Genomic DNA, 19,089 nt, shown 5'->3' with positions numbered 1-19,089 from the left:
ACCCGATGAGAAGTAGTTCAGTTTTCTCACTGTTCAGGCAGAGCCAATTCTCTGCCATCCATGACTGGATGGTAGAGTAGATGGTGGTGAGGGTTATGGTATCTGTTAGGTAATCGCCCGTGAGAGGGATAAGTACCTGCGTGTCATCCGCATAATTAGTATATGAGATGCCTAGGGAGTCGAGGATACTGAGCAGGGGCCTCGTAAAGAGGTTGTGTAGCGTGGGCGCAATACAGGATCCCTGAGGAATGCCACAGGTGATGAGGCTGGGAGTGGTGGAGGCTGAGTCGGAGAAGACTTTCATGGCCCTTTCTTGGAGAAAGGAAGCGATCCATTGACAAGCTTTGGTGGAGAAATTAGCTTGGGTGGCTAGATGGTGGCACAGAGTGTTGTGGTCCACCAGGTCAAAGGCAGCGGAAAGATCCAGGAGCAATAGGAGAGCAGGTTTGCCTGCGTCTCTAAGATTGTCCATTTGGTTCTTTAAGTCTAGGAGGGCCGTTTCGGTGCCGTGTCGTGGGCGGAAGCCAGATTGGCGCAGGCCGAGGAGACGGTTATCTTCCAGGAACTGTTGGACTTGCAGGTAGGCTGCTTTGTCCAATATTTTGAGCAGAAATGGTACAGTGGTGATGGGTCTGTAATTCCCAGGGACTGTTGGGTCGAGCGAAGGTTTTTTAAGGAGTAGGCGTACCCAGGCCTCCTTGAGTCCAGAAGGAACATGGCCTGACTGGAAAGAGGAGTTAATAAATGCTGTAAGGAAGGGGGCTAAGGTGGGTGCAGAGTCTTTGATGAGGCTAGCTGGGCAGGCATCGCCCTTGCAATTGGATGGTTTGATGGACTTGAGCAGGGCGATGACCTCTGGCTCAGTGATATCTTTGAAGTCAAATAGTGGGGAGGCGGTGGTCTTGGTGGGTGGTTCAGCGTGCAAGTTCGCTATGAGGCTGGGAAAGGCTTTTTGGTGGCCACAAATTTTAGTTTGTAGAGTGTTAAGCTTCTCTAGCATGGCAGATTGAATACTATTACACCACTTGTCGTCTTTGATGACTGATGGGGGGGGGAGCAGATAATAATAATAATAATAATAATTAGGCTTTTATATAGCGCTACGAACCCTCAGGTATCTGAGCGCTGCTTATTATTACCCACGGTGTGTGGTGCTCATTTATCGACCTCGGAAGGATGAAAGGCTGAGTTTGGCCCCGCCGGGATTCGAACCTGCGCTAACAGGCTCTGCACGGATGTCAAAGCGAGCGCTCTACTCGCTGTGCCACTTGACCGGCTTCTAGTGGTTTTTCCAGTTCCCTAAAGATGGTGGATAGCTCCTTAGATCTGGACTTGGTGTCATAAATCCTGGCGATGAAGGAGGCAGCTTTGGCTAAGGTGATGTTAGTTTTGTAGGATTTCGAGAGGGATTTAATTTCTGTTTGGTGGCTTCGGAGGGGTTGGCTTTCCATGTGGAGAGGGCAATCCTCTTTTGCGCGCGTTGGTCAAGAAGTTCTTTGGAGAACCATGAGTTAGCGTGTTTGGCTTTTTTGGCTTTTTTAAGGGTCGGTGGAGCGATGGCATCCACGGCTGAGGTGATGACATCCTTGAAAGTGTTAGCTAGGGTTTCCGGGTTATTGGAAGACGGGGCCTGCAAGGCAGGGTTGAGAAGGTAGGGTGCTAAGTTCTCAACTGTGAGTAGGCGTGAACTCCTTGCGTAGGTGGCCGGGCAAGGTGGTGGAGGTGAGAGGGGCGCTATGAGTTTGGTGGTGTGGCCACAAATGGTGGTAATGCAGTGGCAACTGAGTTACTGCTGCATTACCATACCACCAAACTACAGGTTTGGAGGCAAGGTGGAGGAAAAACCTCCAGCAGAATGCTGGAGGTAATTCTTCCACTTTACAACCGAAAAAAGGCCCAGTGGATGGCATTACTGTCCAGGGGTAATATCGCCGAAATCCCCATGGAGTCCCATGAACTCTAATAAATGGGAACTAAGTGGGGAGTAAATGGGGACTAACACCACAGGACCAAGTGGTGGTAATGGCAAATCCATTTGGTGGTATCTCAGTGGATTTACCTCTGAGATACCACCAAACCTGTAATTAGGTCCAATGTATCCAGTGTTTCATTGAAGTAATGTGTGAATTCAGTGAACAGTTGCAGTACTGAGAGGTGCATATCTGCGGAATGAAAAATATCTGTCCATTTTGTCCTGGGGACAATGCGTCCTTCTCCCACGTCCCTCTGTGTATTCTGAGGTGCCCTGTTATCACTTGCAACTTCTTCATCGTCTGAGCCGGGGGTATGGAGGGAGATTGGGGGAAAGAGAAGGAATATTCGTCATCTGGAGGCATTGGAATGTTCCGTCGTGTGCATATGTCGTGCAGCATTGCACATTTTATTACGATTTTCTCAACTATAACAGGGCATACATGAGTGCACCACCTATCCGGTGGAGGTACCTGACTCTTCCCTTAAGCAGTCGAAATGCACTCCATGCATGTACTGGTCATCATCCTGTGTGCCTCGTTATAGCTATCTCCTGCGGTGTACCAGGGTTCCTCACATGTCTCATCAACTGGGGTAACTGCAGATAGCCTGAGTCACCTACAACAAATTGAAAGGACAGTGTCGAACATGACCATTTATCTAAGTACATGTTAATAATCCTGTCATGCTGGTTACCTTTGTGTGCTCATCTGTGCTTGTGGATGATACACAGTACATCAATTGGTGTGCGGGAGGGCATTGGCTTTGAATGGGCACTTGCCGTAATGCAGTGTGTCTGGCATCATGTGTTCATTGTTCATGTGTTTTGGTCTGTTTGGACATCACCCCTGAAGGTGACACTATGGTGCTAAGCCATTTACTGCCCTGTAACCGTGCATTGGTAGGGAATGGCTTCTTGGATTTGTATTTTTGTATTTGGGTTTTATATAGCGCTTTAAACCAAAGCGCGGTACATGTGATTAAAAACCGTACAATAAATGAAGATTAGCAAAACATAATGTCAGTTTAACCTGAGTGAAGTAAATAAGATCTCGGAGAGTCACGGAAAACAGAATAGACAGAGATAGAGCGAAGAGAGAGAGTTAGAACATTCCAGTGCAAGGGAGCCAGCAGGGAGAAAGAGTGAAAACGCGATTGGGCACAAGCAGGACTAGGGACAGCAAGAAGATATTGTGAACAGGAACGAAGCGAGCGAGAGGGAGTATAGAATGAAACCAGTGAAGAAAGGTAATCAGGGACCAAGGCAAAGAGAGATTTAAAGAAAAGGCACAAGTAATACAATTTGATGCAAGACAGGAATGAGAGCCAGCCGAGAGACGAAAGAGAAGGACATCCTTGGTCCATGGGTAACCCAGTTTGTCAATTGCTCTTTTGCAGAGGGTTGTGTTCCCCTTTTCTTGAAGGAGGGGTGGGTTACCCCCCCTTTTTGGAAAAGTAGTTTGTCTTGGATAATTATCATCCAATCACGAACGTGCCATTCTTGCTGAACATTTTGGACAAGGTGGCACACCTACAATTCCAGAACCTCTTGGAGGGTAACGGGATTTTATTGACTTGGCCAATCCGGTTTCCAGAATGGGCATGGGACAGAAACCGCAATGCTCGATCTGCAAACCAATCTATTATTGAACATGGACCAAGGACAATTATCGGTCCTCATGCGAATGGACCTATCCTCAGCATTCGACCTTGTTGATCAGGATCTACTCAAGGACAGACTACAGTCTCTGGCCGGGTGCTCTACTAAAGCGGCCTGTTGGAGTTCTTCCTTTTTGGGGCCCCAGGAACTCTAGGGTGAACATAGGTGAAGTCTGTTCTGGTCCTTCACCAGTCACCTGTGGGGTGCCTCAGGGATCCTGCATTTCTCCACCATTGTTTAATGTCTATTTGATCCCGTTTCTGCTCTTGCTGATTACCCTGGGTGTCCAGGTGGCTAATTACGCTGATGACACTCAGGTGATTGTCAAATTGTCAGGTTCATATTCTGAGGATGCAGCTACGTTGAATATCATCTATAAAGCCATCCACCTTTGGATGGCAGCTAACTCCCTGGCTCTAAATGCAAGCAAAACTGAGTTTTTACTTGTAGCTTCCTCCATGAGGCTGATGTCTTTGCCAGTATACACATGTTTTACTCCTGGGCACGCTGATCAGGTGGCCGAGAGGGGTAAAACCCTAGGGGTGGTTCTGGACCCCATACAGTCCATATCATATCATGTGGCTCTCATACGTTCCTCCTGCGGGTTGATTACAAAGCTTCTGTGCAACATTTGGCCTTTTCTCTCTTCTGCAAACTTAGCTACCCTGGCCTCAGTCCTCATTAACACACGTTTGGACTATTGTAATAGTCTGCTCAGTGGTTGCACACATTCCATTATAGCTGCTTGGCTGGTCCCACAGAATGGTGTAGTGCGGACAGTCTCAGGTCTTGCTAGGCGATCCCATGTTACTGTGGCCAGACGGGGGCCTACATTGGCTGCCTGTAAAACTTAGAATCAGGCTTAAAGTGTTGACGCTCACACACAAATGTGTGAAGAACACGGCACTCCAGTATCTCACAACGCGCCTTCAACTTAAGGTTTCATATCGCCCTCTCAGGCCTCAATACTGCATGAGACTGGTTAAACCCAGATTTAGTTTGGTGAAGGCAGGTGGGCCTAGTTTCAGTGTGCAAGGTCCTGATTTGTGGAACATGTTGCCTCCAAACTTGAGAGCTGTCGAGACAACAGTTAAGTTTAAAAAAGAGCTAAAGATGCTCCTCATTAACCTACCTCCCGATTAGGCATCGTCCGTCTGAAGCTTTGGAGCTGGTGCTTGTCGACTCATAGTTTCATCCCGGTATTCCCTGCTCCGATTGCTATTTTTTCCAGTTGTCTGTCTTGTGGTCTCATGTGCGTGCACGCTCTGAGGCCCATGGGCACGTGAAGCGATGGTATAAGAACCTTTAATAAAAAAATAAATAAGAAGAGACGGAGCCACAGGGGGGTAGAAGACAGAGTAGGCAATAGAAGCTTTAAAGACAGATTTAAGAAGAGCTAGACTAGTAAGAGGGAGAGCCAAAAGGGCAGAGGAACAGTGGAAAAAACGAGAAAAAGTTTGCAAAGAAATCAGGAGTTTGGTGACTTCAAAAATCAAGAATGAGTGGCTCTTTCAGATATTGTATAGGTGAAAACAGTGACCTTGTGAAGAAATGTGATGTTAAAACGAGAAATCAGAGTCAAAGGGCCTCATCACGAGTCTGGTGGTAACCCTTAAATGCGGCGGTAGCACTATTACCGCTGCATTTAAGGGTCCGCCAGATCATGGCCTTGGCGGATTTCCCCCCAGCTATCAGCTGGGTGGAAATCCGCTGCAGATTTGCTGATTTTGAGCGCTACTACCGCCGGCGGTAAATCCGCTGGCGGTAATAGCGCAAATGTTCCCCATTGGGCCCAATGGAGAATGAGGAATTCCCGAATGGGCCCAATGGGGAATGGGCACTAACAGTTCTGCCAAAACCCTGATCCACGCGCTAATAGCGCCAGGGGGTTTGGCGGTAGGGCTAAAAGCTCTGGTGCTATTACCGGCCAACTCATGATGAGGCCCAAAATAAAGTCTAAGATTACGAGCAGTAGAGGAAACAGTTGAGAAGGAGGAAATAAGATAAGGGAGGGAGAGGTGAGGGTATTGTGTTAACAGAAAAAGAAAAGTACTTCCATTTTAGTAGTGTTGCAAATCAAAAAGTGAGCTAACATCCAAGATTGGAAGCTCGTGAAGAAAGAGAATTGTGATGTTAAAATATCCAGTGTTTTGTTCACCCAGCCTTTGTGATTTGTTTTTCCTCCTGCTCTTCTACAAATAATTCACACTGTTTTTGCTGCATGTTGCCTCTCAACTGATTACAAGTTTGGTGGTATCTCGGCAGCTGCGATAACACCAAACTGTATTACCAATATCACCACTTGTTCCAGCTGTATTCTGCCAGATAAGAAGTGGTTATCAGTGAAGTCCCCATTTTTTAAATTAATTTTTTTAGTCCATGGGGCTCAGTGAGGTTTTTCGGTGGAATTCCTGCAGCAGTAATTCTGCAGAAATTTTGCTAAAAGTTTTGATATGATATGTTTCATTTATATCATGCCGATTCACAAGTATTTCAGGGCGCGCCCGTACACAAGTGTTTCAGCTCATAGCTGGAGGTGAATCTTCCACATTCCTGCCTAACTTGTAGTTGGGTGGTGCGATAATGTGGCGTTATACAGTAATACCGCCACATTTTACCCACACCACCCAGCTCATAATGATCCCTATTATATTTTGTCATTAGAGCACGGCTACTCTGCTACCTATGCGGGTGCCTTTCCTCAATAGATGGCTCTTCAAAGTCTTATCCGTTACTATGTCCGTAAATAAGTAATGCATCTCGCTGCTGCTTAGAACCGCTCTGTCTGTTGGTGAAGTCTGTGACTGTGAACATGTTCAACCTAATCATGTGCTTCTCCTTTTATTTCAATAGGTGACTGATGACCCAAAATACGCAACAGTAAATTCTCTGCACTAATGAAGTGCAAAGCTTCATTGATACAATGCACAATTTCCTAACACCACAGGATAGAAGTCTCGGGTCCAGTGTTCTTTTCAGACTTTTCAGGAACTGGGAGTGAGAAGCCTATTGAATATGATGGGTTTCATCCATTCAACACACGCGTAGCATCCAGCAACACTGCTGCAATAAATACCCAGCATTACAGACTAACGATGGCAACAGGGTTTAATGTGCAGTAAGACAGGCTTTTTTATGTTTTACGTATTATTCCTAAGAGACTACATGTGAGTACTATTTTATATCAGTTCTAGCTGCAAGGCTGGTTAAAGGGGGTTTGCAAATGTGACTAGAAAAACGGTATCAATGGACTGAATATTTTAAAAGCTTTCGCCAGAAGAATGGTCTTGCTTGTCACTATGACCCACACATGATAAAGCTCATCTATGCTCTGAGTTTGGGAAAGAAGTTCAATGGAAAGTGTCCTTTTATTAATATTCTGACAAAACATATTGGCGAGAAAGAGCGATCTAATTACCTACATATTGCCCGTGTGAGAACATAGGTGTAAAACCTTATCTGTGTACTAAATTTGGGAATAGCTTCCATTTGCATGACACACTTAACTGCCGCCAAAAAATGCATTCAGGTGAGAAACTTCATGAGTGCACTGAATGTGGGAAAGGGTTTGCTAAGAAGGGCAATCTTACTCTCCACCGGAGAACACATACAGGTGAGAATCTGCACGTGTGCACTGAATGTGAAAAAGGGTTTTCTCAGATGAGCGCTCTTACTATCCACCAGAGAACACATACAAATGAGAAACCTCACATTTGCACTGAATGTGGGAAAGGATTTTCACAGAAGGGTAATCTTACTCTCCACCAGAAAACACATACAGGTGAGAAACCTCACGTGTGCACTGAATGTGGGAAAGTGTTTTCTCGGAAGGGTAATCTTACTCTCCACCAGAGTACACATACAGGTGAGAAACCTCACATGTGCACTGAATGTGGGAAAGTGTTTTCTCGGAAGGATCATCTTACTCTCCACCGGAGAACACATACAGGTGAGAATCTGCACGTATGCACTGAATGTGGGAAAGGGTTTTGTCAGGTGAGAGCTCTTACTATCCACCAGAGAACACATACAGATGAGAAACCTCATTTGTGCACTGAATGTGGGAAAGGGTTTTCTCAGATGGGTACGCTTACTCGCCACCACAGAACACATACAGGCGAGAAACCTCACATGTGCACTGAATGTTGGAAAGGGTTTACAACAAAGAGAGAGCTTACTATCCACCAGAGGACACATACAGATGAGAAACCTCATGTGTGTACTGAATGTGGGAAAGCGTTTGCTCAGAAGGGACAGCTTACTCACCACCAGAGAAAACATACTGGGGAGAAACCTCATGAGTGCTCTGAATGTGGGAAAGGGTTTGCTACAAAGGGAGAGCTTATTCGCCACCAGAGAACACATACAGGGAAGAAACCTCATGAGTGCATTGAATTTGGTAGAGGGTTTGCTACAATGGGACATCTTATTGGCCAGCAGAGAACACATACAGGGGGGAAACCTCATGAGTGCATTGAATATGGGAAAGGGTTTGTTCGGAAGAGACGCCCTATAGACCACAAGAGAACCTAGAGGTCAGAAACTGTCAGAAGTCAGAATGTCCAAGAATGGAATGCCTCGCCTGCAACACCCTTTTAGCTGAATGCTACAGTGTTTTCCCTTTTGCAGCACATTCTACAATGCTACAGGGTACCCACTAGTGTCTACACTAGTGCCTGTCTGAATTGGGGTTGTTAAGGTTGCTAGTGGATACCCCCCATATGCCGATCCTAGGCCAGGGTACTATTGCAAAAGGGAGGATGCATGCCGCATTTTAAAGCAGTACTTTTTAAGAAACTGGTTTGGTGTGCAGAGCATGGGCAATATGTCAAGTATTGCATTAAACGATATGGTAATCTTCACTGAGTGGTGAGGCAATGTAACTCATGCAAATTTCTAAATAAAATGGTATATTCCTGCCTAAAATGAAAGGATTTTAGACATAACCCAGGCGTTAAGGGGTTTACGGCGCTGTAAACGGCGCCGACCCTTAACGCCTGATTACAAGGTCCCTTAGCGCCATGGTGAGTTTAACGCCTGCCTTTTGCAGGCGTTAAAATCCATGGCGCTAAGGGACCTTGGAGATAATTACGGCACCGTAATTTACGGTGGCGTAATTATCTCCTTCCCCACTCCCATTATGCCCTATGGGGCAAAAATGGGAATGGGGATTTACCGCCCCACTCACCTTGGAATGGGGCGGTAAATCCGCCAACCACCATGGCGTAAACGTAGTTTACGCCATGGCGGTAAAGGTACGACCCAGGCGGTAACTTACCGCCTGGTTCGTAATGAGGCCCAATGACATTGTAGCCGTTCACTCTGAATTTCAAGAAGGTTTAGTGGACAAAACAAATCCCTCCAACCTGGAAGAAGTCTATCATAATTCCCAGATACAAGAAGGGCAATCGTGAAAATCCCAAAGATTATCGGCCTATTGCCCTTCTAGATCCCGGGGCAAGATGTTTGCCCGCCTTCTACTAAGAGATTTCAATCATTGGGTGAAATTAAAACATTACCAGAAGGATTTCAGACATGATTTATGCCTGGACTGGGAACCTCAGTGGATCTATTGGTCCTCTCGCTTATCAAACAACGCAGCAGATGGGCCAGCCTATTTATGTGGCCTTTATCGATTTTAAAACTGCATTTAATTCTGTTCTGCATGATCTGCTGTTTGAAAAAATGGAAGAAGCAGCATGTCACGGGCATATTCTAGCCTTGATCTCATAATTTTATCCGGGCACTTCGATTCTAATTCGACTGTGATCCAGCCCATTTCTATGCATAGGGGACTTAGGCGAGGCTGTATTTTGGCCTCAGCTTTATTTACTTTCTTCATAGCCGACATAGGGAAAAATCTGAAAAATCTAATCCCAGATGCCCCAAAACCGGCACATGCATCGTCCCATGGCTCTCACATGCAGACGATTTGGTGCTTATGTCAAAAATGTGTTATCTGCTCTAGAAGCCAATGCAGAGAAAAATCAGCTGACTATGAATTTGAAGAAGACCATCCTACTCATGTTGCCCCCTAAACCATCTGCGACTAAGCGCTCTTTCAAGTGGCACTACTGTATACAGTGTTGTGCAAAATGTTGCACTTATTGTCGTATGAGAATTATTGTGTGTTGTATTCATATTGTATCATATTGTTCATATTGTATGAATTGAAATGACAAAGTTTTATTGAAAGGTTGATTTTTTTAAATGGCCAAACATGTTTACTAAATGAAATGTATTCTGGATAAGCTGTTGAATTCAAGCCGTACCAAGTTCATTAAATGAATGAAATGGTGATCATCAGAGTATTGAGCTTTTGCCAACATGTCATTGGGCCTCATTACGAGTCTTGCGCGCACGGAATGAAGGGGGCCGGTATGGGACCGGCCCCCTTCATTCCGTCAGGGCTGATTATGAGGTTCCCTTTGCGGGACCCGGATCGGACGCCTGGTAAAACCAGGCGCCCTTTCCGAGTCCCGCGAGGGGAAGAGAGAGGTAAAAACGGGACATTCATAATGTGCCCGTTGTTACCTCCAACCCCATTCCCATTGAGCCCTATGGGGGATCAAATGGGAATGGGGAATGGTTCCTGCAAGGAGGACTTCCCGGGTCCTCCCATGTCAGAATGACCCGGTAAGTCCCCATTGCAGGAACCCGGTAAAGGAGGCCGGTTTGGAAGCAGCCATGGAGCTAATAGCTCCGTGGCTACCTCCAAACTCGTAATGAGGCCCATTATGTTTTAAAAATACATTGTTAGTACCCATTTGTATGTTAAATCTTTCTTTTTTCTGGCTTCACTTTTGTGTAAACTGCTTCCTGGAACATAGGCAATTTGTTTTATTTGGTGGCGTGCCTGTCTCCATTTCAGTTCTATATTCGAATAAACATGATTTTAAACTATCTGTTGGTCGTGTTTGTATTTCTCACAATTTCTTTCAGGTTGCACGATTCTGACCACAACATGAGTTATGGTACATTCACAAGATCCTATTTTATTTAACTAATTACGACAGGGTATGTTTCATACAACATATCCATCAATAATTGGACGATAATGTAGGCTGCTGTGGGCTGCGATGGCCAGTACAGCATGTGGCGTCCAGCGTTTTCTCCATGTGTGGCTGCCGGAAGCTGGCTATGTGTGGGGAAGGAAATCTGAAAAAATAACCTGGAGGAAAAATGTGTGCTTTGAGAATAGAGGCAGAGGATGCTTTGACAAGTCGCAGGTGTCGGCACCGCACACCCCCACCTGTAAAAACACAGCACTCCTTATAGAAATGCCCGAGCGTGTAATAGGTGAAGGGACTGTGAAAGAAAATAACACATTGTGGAACACACCGCAGCAGGGCCCAGAGGCTAATTCTGGCATATTCCCTGCTAACTGATTGGCAGACAGGATGCAGAAAGCTGCTAATGTATATATCAAATTAAACTTAATCAGCCAAACTGGTTCCAGTCCTACTCGTGTCCACACTGTCCAAGAACCCATCTAGATAGAAATCGTGACCAAATAGAAGCTCCAGAGCAGATAGGCAAAATTACAAATCACGTTGCATTTTAAGGTTTCAAATAGTACAAGTGAACTTGATATTAAAACAATGGGCGTCATTATGGGGTTTGGCAGTAACCCGCAGGTGCCGCTGGTGGGTTGCCATCAACCCTGTAACACCGCATCCGGCGCCTGACCTCCCACTGCCCCGGGACATTACAAGTCCAGGCAGAGTGGGAGGCCAGGCGGCGGGTCTGGTAAATCCCCATTCCCTTGGAGTCCCCTGGGTGATGGGAGCACCGGCACCGTTAGCAACAGTGCTTATGCTCCCGTGACAAGTGTGCCCGTCGCAGTCGATGGGCCCGGCAGGGTCAGACCTGTCGGGTGCAACGACCTTGGCAGGCAAACCTGTAGTTTGCAGGTCCGGAAACAAGGGTGGCGGTGAGCTTACCCTTATGAGTCCCAATGTCTTATTCCTAAATATCCTAGACCCTAATAATTGAAATTTCATGATGTATTTAATTTTGTCGGGATAGCACAGCGAGCTGAACACTCACCCCTGATAGCTGTGTGCAACCTGCTGTGGCAGCTACGAATTCCAGCAAGGTCAACTCATACTTCTAAGGTCGATAAATTACTACTTTGTGGGCTAATAATATCAACTGTTCTTTTAGTGCTCTGAGACCTATGGGTGTGTATCGCTATATAAGAAATAGATATTATTAGTCTGTTGAACATTTACAATGTTCTCTTGATTCACATAAAGAGCCGGCAGTGCAAGAAGATGTGCTTGATTGTAGCACCATGGTGCTATAGGTGCCTTTTCATATATAGGGCCTCATTACGACCCTGGCGGAATTTTTCCGCCAGGGCCGGACTTTACCGCCATGGCGCAAAGTCCCTTTACGCCATGGCGGATGGCGGACTTACCGCCCCATTCCGAGTGGAGTGGAGCGGTAAATCCGCCAATCCCCATTCTGCCCTTCCCCATTCCCATTCTGTCCCATAGGACATAATGGGAGTGGGGTAGGCGTTAATTACGCCACCGTAATTTACGGTGGCGTAATTAACGCGAGGGTCCCTTACCGCCATGGTTTCCTCCGCCTGCGAAAAGCAGGCGGGAAATCGGCCATGGCGGTAACGGAACTCGTAATTGGCGGTAAGGGGTTGGCGCAGCTAACGCTGGCGCTAACCCCTTACCGCCAGGGTCGTAATGAGGCCCATAGTCTGATGTGTCAGGACCGGAATACGCCCGTGCATCCTATCAGTCCGTTATTACACAGTATGTGAAACAAGACGATTAGCATAATATTAGCGCTGGGAGAACTATCTATAAGGAGCCAGTATTCCTTTTATTTTAATCGTATCAAGTTAGTGACCAGAACAGTGATGGGATTTGCATTTTGATGGTCAGACATCCTATACTAGTTATGACTCTCCTCAATCTGTCCAATTCATAACGCTAGCCAATGGATTCTGTAACTTTGACAAGCGGCTGTTTAGTAGTGTATACCCATCCACCAATCACTAGACAAAGATATTTGAGGCGTGGTGGTATTGGCTGAATGCAATGTTTTGAGTGAATCGATCCCACCACTTCCCTTTCATCTGATGCCAGTTCATTCATCCACAGATTCCTCCCAACTAAACCTTTTCCACACACATTCTAGTTCCCGATTGTAATCCCCATCCCCCCATTTTGAACTTGATGTTGTAACATTTTTTTTAAAAATATTTATGGATTGCTCTAAAAAAAGGAATGTTCTTTGAAGATGTCTGTGGTGTATAAGGGATGACCATCGGGTGGCCGGATACCACCACCGGCTCCCGGAGGGAGGGATTGTGGATGTTCTGTCAAGATGTCTCTGGTGTATGAGGGATGGCCATGGGGTGGCCGGATACCACCACCTGCTCCCTGAGACAGGGATTGTGGATGTTCTGTCAAGATGTCTCTGGTGTATAAGGGATGACCCTCGGGTGGCCGCGTACCACCACCTGCTCCATGTGGCAGGGCTATTGGATACTGTGTGAAGATGTCCCCGGTGTATAAGGGATGACCATGGGGTGGCTGGGTGCCACCACCTGCTGCATGTGGCAGGGAATGTGGATGTTCTGTGAAGATGTCCCTGGTGTATGAGGGATGACCATGGGGTGGCCGGATACCACCACCTGCTCCCTGAGGCAGGGATTGTGGATTTTCGGTGAAGATGTCCCTGGTGTATGAGGGATGACCATGGGGTGGCCGGGTGCCGACACCTGCTCCATGAGACAAGGATTGTGGATGTTCTCTGAAGATGTCTCTGGTGTATAAAGGATGACCATGTGGTGGCCGGATACCACCACCTGCTCCCTGATGCAGGGATTGTGGATGTTTCTGTGAAGATGTCCATGGTGTATGAGGGATGACCATGGGGTGGCCGGGTGCCGACACCTGCTCCATGAGATGGGGATTGTGGATGTTCTGTGAAGATGTCTCTGGTGTATAAGAAAGACCATGGGGTGGCTGAATGCACCAGCTGCTCCATGAGGCAGGGCTGGTGGGTGCTGTGTGAAGAATCCCCACCCCCAGAAACTCTGGAAAAAGCAGCAAGGACTTGTCACATAATTTCCAGGGTGTCTTTAACAGATCGTGACACAAACAGTGCACATTGCGCCATTCATATGGAAGCCTGCAGGTCCTTGAGCATAGGCCTTGTGTGTACAAGACCTTACACACACAGTTAAACATTGCTTTGGTCTGCATTAAGTGGTGCTTGGTCTTGTGGTTGAAACACCCAGGAGAGCAGACTGCTGGACAGACCCTGTAGCTGCACAACATGGAGCTCGCGCTTTCCCTCCCATGTGCAAGAAGTTTTTGTTATTAAAGTTTTTGGCCAGGATTTCTATAAGCATGGGCCGCGCAGCAAGATAGACCTGCCGTCAGGAACTGAATCAATTCAACCAACCAATTATGCAACAAAATCCATTCATAACACGAGCATCCTGTAAAACAAGCCCAGCATCAGCTGATAAAAGGCTTGCATATAAAACCCAGACCTCTAGAACGGGTAGTTGTCTGAGTTTGGTGAAGGGGTGCGAGAGGAGGCGGTTGGATAGAGGAAAGGATGGAGGAGCAGGAGACGATAAGTGCAGAGAGGCAAAAAGCTGTGGAGGAAGTGATGAAAATGGGAGCAGAGAAGATGAGGGAAAGAAAATCTGCAGAGGATGTGTAAAAGGAAGGATGAGGATGTGAGAAGTTCAGGTGAGGGTGTGGGGAAGAGGGGAGCAAGGAGGAGGTGGTAGTAATAACGCAGTGATGTAAAGAGAAGGAGGAGGGGGTAAGCGCAGCAGGTGGTGGGGAGAAGCAAGGATGATGGTAGTGTAATGAGAACAAGGCTGTAATATGTTCAGTGGATGGGTTTTGAAGAGATGAACATGGGTAATTGCTAAGGTGGATTTCTAAACTCTGACCTGCTGGGCAGACTTTTAGGAGGCCACTCTGGGTTTAGTGAAAAAGGGGAACCTTCTGGACAAGCCAGACCAATCTAGGTAGCTTGGCAGGCGGTCAATACTAAATCTGATGAAGGGTGAGAGTGATCGGAAGCCCACAATGAGCACACACAGCAACGAACTACAAATTACTCTCTATGCAAGTGTATATGAAAAATATCTATACATTTATTGTCGGCCGGACCAATAACACAAGTAAACCTTATCAAACAGCTCCCACATAAACGCCTTATAATATATAACCTATATACAGTAAGTTTCCTAATGCAACACAGTAGTAAAACACAGCCACAACCTTGGCACAGTCCGGACCAAACTTTGCCAGTTTAGCCAAGGTGACTATTGGGTTCGAATCCTGCAGTTTTGTGGCGATCCGGCTCTCAGCAGCTGCAGGATAGAACGATAGTCCATGACGGGACAGTTGCCTTTCCTCGGCTTCCAAAGGAGGTATGCAGAAAATTCCAGTGCAGCAGTCTTCAGAGCACAGGAGAGCAGAAGAGCAAAGCACCTACAGTGACTGTCACCAACAGGTAGTGATGTAGGAATCACAGATGCAGGAGTGTTACATACTCTCCTAATTTGGGACCCAATGGAGGTAGACCAGCAAAATTTGAAGGACCTCCCAGCGGGTGCCACCATTAATGTGTGAGGAAGAGAAAGGCGACAGTAGAGCGAGAATATGGAGAGTCCATAGGTCGGGAGAAGGAACGAGAAAGAAGATGTCGGTGAGAGTCTCTCTGGCGGAAGCACTGTCTTAGGTGTCAGCAATAGGAAGGCTTGGGTTGGAGCCCACTGTGTCCTCCTTCAGTGTCTTCCTGCCAGACGTATTGAGAGGTGAGGGATAGGAGATAGAGTAGCAGTTAGAGAAGATAGGAGAGATAGAAAGTGCCATAGTGAGGAGGCACAGAGCGTGGTACACTTAACCAGGCTGAACAACTGAGGCACGGGGAAGGAGTTGGCAAAGGAGGGAGCGCGGTGCCCAGGACTGGGAAAAATCTGAATCTATAGAAGGCCCCGGATAGTGTAGAGTGGGTAGAAGCAAAAGATAGCCCTTGGTCACCAAAAATTCTCAGCGTAAGTCTCAGCATACTTAATTAAACAACTATCTAATTCGAGAGCAGCCAGCCTGAATGGCCTCACAAATAAAATATTTGAAATCTAAAGTGGAGGGCGGGTCTAGGACACTACTGGCCCTATTTGAAAACATTATAGTGAGGTAAAGTTTTCCATCCGGCTGGAACACAGCAATTATCATACCCATCTACAAACAGGGCGATTGGACGAAACCTGCGAATTATCGCCCGATCGCCCTCTTCGATGCTGACAGCAAATTGTTTGCTGTGGTTGTATTAAGAGAATTGGAAGCCTGGGCTGAGTCTAAGGCCATACTTTGTAAGACTCCAATAGGCTTTCAAAAGGGTATGGCAACCTCACTAAATGGGCTAATAAGACATTTACTGCAGGATAAAACCTGGCTGCCTGGCAATCCCTCTCTGTATGTAGCAGCGGTAGACCCATCTAAAGCTTTTGATATGGTTCATAGTGGCCGTCTATGGAATGCATTAAAGAACTGGGGTATTACCCCAGGCCTCTTGGCAATCATCAGAGCCTTTCATGAGAAATCTCAATTCCCGGTCCACCCGGATGGATAGGGACAGTTAACTAATGCCCTCAGTTCAAATAGGGGTGTGAGACAGGGGTGCATGCTTGCCCCCTGCCTTTTCAACATCAACTTGGCAGGCCTGAGTATGTCCCTGAGGAATAAGGAATTGGTGAGCCCTAATGTCGGCATCTGCAAAATACAGGTTTTAATGTATGGAGATGATATTCTGCTGTTGGATCTTACCCCCAGGGGCCTCCAAGAATTGCTTCTGGGGCTGGAAGCCTATGCAGCAGAGAACGATCTACTCATTAATTCTTTGAAATTAAGTATCATTCAGCTCAGTGGTGCCACAAGGAAGATAGGTCCAACAAAGTGGGTACTCGGAGGTGAGACGCTCAGGCAGGCAAAGGAAATTAAATAGCTGGGATTTAATTTGAACTCACACTGCATTAAGACGGGGTGGAAGAAGGGCTGTTGAGGAAAACCGATCAATTAACATGCCAGGTTAAAAGAGAGCTATTGTAGGTTCTCATTAATACCCCTCACCAACTATTACGTGGGGAAGTTATTACAGTAATACTCTATGGCATGGATATCGAAATACAGCTTGGAGCCTAAATTGGTCAAGGCTAGAGGGTAAGCTGTTGAAGAAAGTGCTACGCCTGCCTTCGTCGCTACCAATGGTTTCTCACCCATACGAATTGGGGCTGTGCTCTCTGAGATTCCACTTAGAGTGGAAATTGGTCCAATTATATTGATCTATAAGTGTCCACCATCTAAAATCTTTAAACGAGGATGTGCAGAAAATGTGGCAACAAAGAACAAGTCTGTACTTGAAGAATTTAGAGACAAGGGTATTCGATCGCCTATATAAATCTAATATCTGCTGGAATGATTTGGAGGTGAATCTACTGAGGGTGAAGAGGGCTCTTATAGAACAGATTGGTCAGATACAAATGATCGTATGAGGTCTTTCCGGCTGCACAAAGGTTTTTCATATCTTGATAAACCCAGAAGGTGCTTACCACATATCTTCGAAGGCTTCCAAATGCAAATAATCAGGAGAATTTCTTAAGATTTTGACTAAATCTCCTGCCGACGAGGGAGATTTTGGCAATTCGAAATAAACTCCCCACTGAAGAAGCCAACTGTTCTTTCTGTAAAGAGAGTGTACCAGAGTCCCTGCATCATGTATTGTCAGACTGCGAAGGAACCCTTGATATCAGACGTAAATATCTGGGTCATTTGTTCAGAATAGTAATTGTTTGACCAGATAAGAGTTCTGGCAAAGGTTATCAAATGGCCATGGAACAGCTCTGAGTTTGGAAGTGTTAAGGGAGTTAGGTTACTTCCCGACATATGAAAAGTGACCCCCAACCAATCTTCAGTTTCTTCTTTCGATAGGTCATCGTTGAGTGTTGTAATTATTGTAATTGTTTTACTTATTCGTTTAATGATATTTTCTATATATTTGTGAGTAAACATAAATGTGTATATTTATATTTTTGTTTTTAAATGTAAAAATTAGATTTGATTTTTACTATATCACATTAAATAAAAAAGTAAATATTTAAAACAAATGTATTTGTTGCTTGTGCCTGCGTTTTGGACAGTCCCAAATGGCCCGCCATCAGATGTGAATGGGCTCTCTCTAGAACCACCTATTTGTGGCTTTCCATGTTTCAAAAGAAAAAAGGTGACCATTTCTCACGGCACGCTGACTCTGATAGGACTTGTAAAAATGCTTCAGCTAATGAGAGGTCGTTCCATTGGGCAAAGGCTACGTCTGGAAGTGTCTCGATTTCTTCCTCTTTAGCTTTTCTGGGGTCAGGGTCGGGTGGGGCATCAGATGTTTCATCGGCCTCTCCAAAGCCTTCAAAGCCTTGTGGTCCTCTATCTGTTTTCTCCTTCCCGGTTTCTTCCTTAACCCTAGTAAACACTGCCCTCTAAAGCACCTCTTGAGCAATTTTATCCCTTTGATGAATTTGGAATGGAACCTTCCCGTGATTTTGTAACAACACCTTTAACATCACCTCTAAAGTCTGGGTCTATAACTCCAGCTAATACATCAATTCCAAACCTCCATACCAGCGCGGATTTGTATGTATGAGGGATGGAATAAGTGGATATTAGTCTTCTTTCACCTGGAGGAATAGTCTTGGCCCTACTGCTAAAAATATCAAACCCAATCAAGCTCCAGCACATAGCTTTTCAAATTTCACGGTCCCCAAATGTGTACTGGTTGAGCTGCATCCTACTCCTAACAACATTTGTGAAGGCATCATGAAGGAAGACACAGACAACAGATTCAAAGATAAACAGAATTAGTTTATTTACTCAAATATCAGGATGGATGAATGCCTAACTTGCCTCATACTAAGGTTCAATCTCCCTACTTAACGAAATTAAGGAAAGTTTGAGTCAGAAAGTTCAACTTAAAATATCTGTCTGTGTCCAAACCTATACTTGCCCTCACAACTAAAACTAAAGAGTGTGTAGGGATGTCAGCAATAAAATAAATAGTGCCTCATCACGAGTTTGGCGGTAGCCCTTAAATGCGGTGGTAGCGCTGTTACTGCCGCATTTAAGGGTCCACCAAATCACAGCTTCGGCTGATTTCCCCCCAGCTCTAAGCTGGGGGGAAATCCGCTGAGAATTTGCCGATTTTCGACGCGTTTACCGTCAAGACATCAATCAAGACAGTTCCACAAAACCTTGGGGTTCCCTTCCCTAAGGTCAAGAAAGCCAACTTGCACTTGTTCTCAATCTATCAATGTGCAAAATAGCTACAGATCAGCTTTACACTCCTTTCAGTTTCTTAACAGTTCCATCAGATTGCTTCCTCTTATTTCACTTCAGCAATGTCTTTGGTTT

General features: G+C 45.9%; 2 protein-coding genes across 4 annotated transcripts in view; both read left to right on the top strand.

Annotated features, from left to right (window-relative positions):
* LOC138511129 (NACHT, LRR and PYD domains-containing protein 3-like) overlaps positions 1 to 6,810 on the top strand; it is a 1,063,058-nt gene extending 1,056,248 nt beyond the window's left edge. For all 3 annotated transcript variants that reach the window (XM_069626613.1, XM_069626614.1, XM_069626612.1), the window contains one exon: positions 6,485 to 6,810. In XM_069626613.1, coding sequence (XP_069482714.1) covers positions 6,485 to 6,488 — 4 coding nt within the window. In that variant the 3' untranslated portion in view covers positions 6,489 to 6,810. The remainder of the gene's footprint in view (positions 1 to 6,484) is intronic.
* Positions 6,811 to 6,999: 189 nt separating this feature from the next.
* On the top strand, positions 7,000 to 10,534 carry LOC138511132 (zinc finger protein 432-like). The gene has a single exon (XM_069626616.1). It carries the CDS (start codon positions 7,151 to 7,153, stop codon positions 8,162 to 8,164), a length of 1,014 nt encoding a protein of 337 aa, XP_069482717.1. The 5' UTR covers positions 7,000 to 7,150; the 3' UTR covers positions 8,165 to 10,534.
* Positions 10,535 to 19,089: the final 8,555 nt, after the last annotated feature.

The sequence above is a fragment of the Ambystoma mexicanum genome, chromosome 6p (genome assembly GCF_040938575.1).
Source record: "Ambystoma mexicanum isolate Mex_15411 chromosome 6p, UKY_AmexF1_1, whole genome shotgun sequence".
Taxonomy (NCBI): domain Eukaryota; kingdom Metazoa; phylum Chordata; class Amphibia; order Caudata; family Ambystomatidae; genus Ambystoma; species Ambystoma mexicanum.
The sequence above is the reverse complement of the archived record's forward strand: the minus strand, read 5'-3'. Positions and strand labels throughout refer to the sequence as shown.

Bases quoted from the DNA above. Each gene is read 5' to 3' on its own strand.
- LOC138511132 (XM_069626616.1), top strand. From the start codon at position 7,151: ATGCATTCAGGTGAGAAACTTCATGAGTGCACTGAATGTGGGAAAGGG.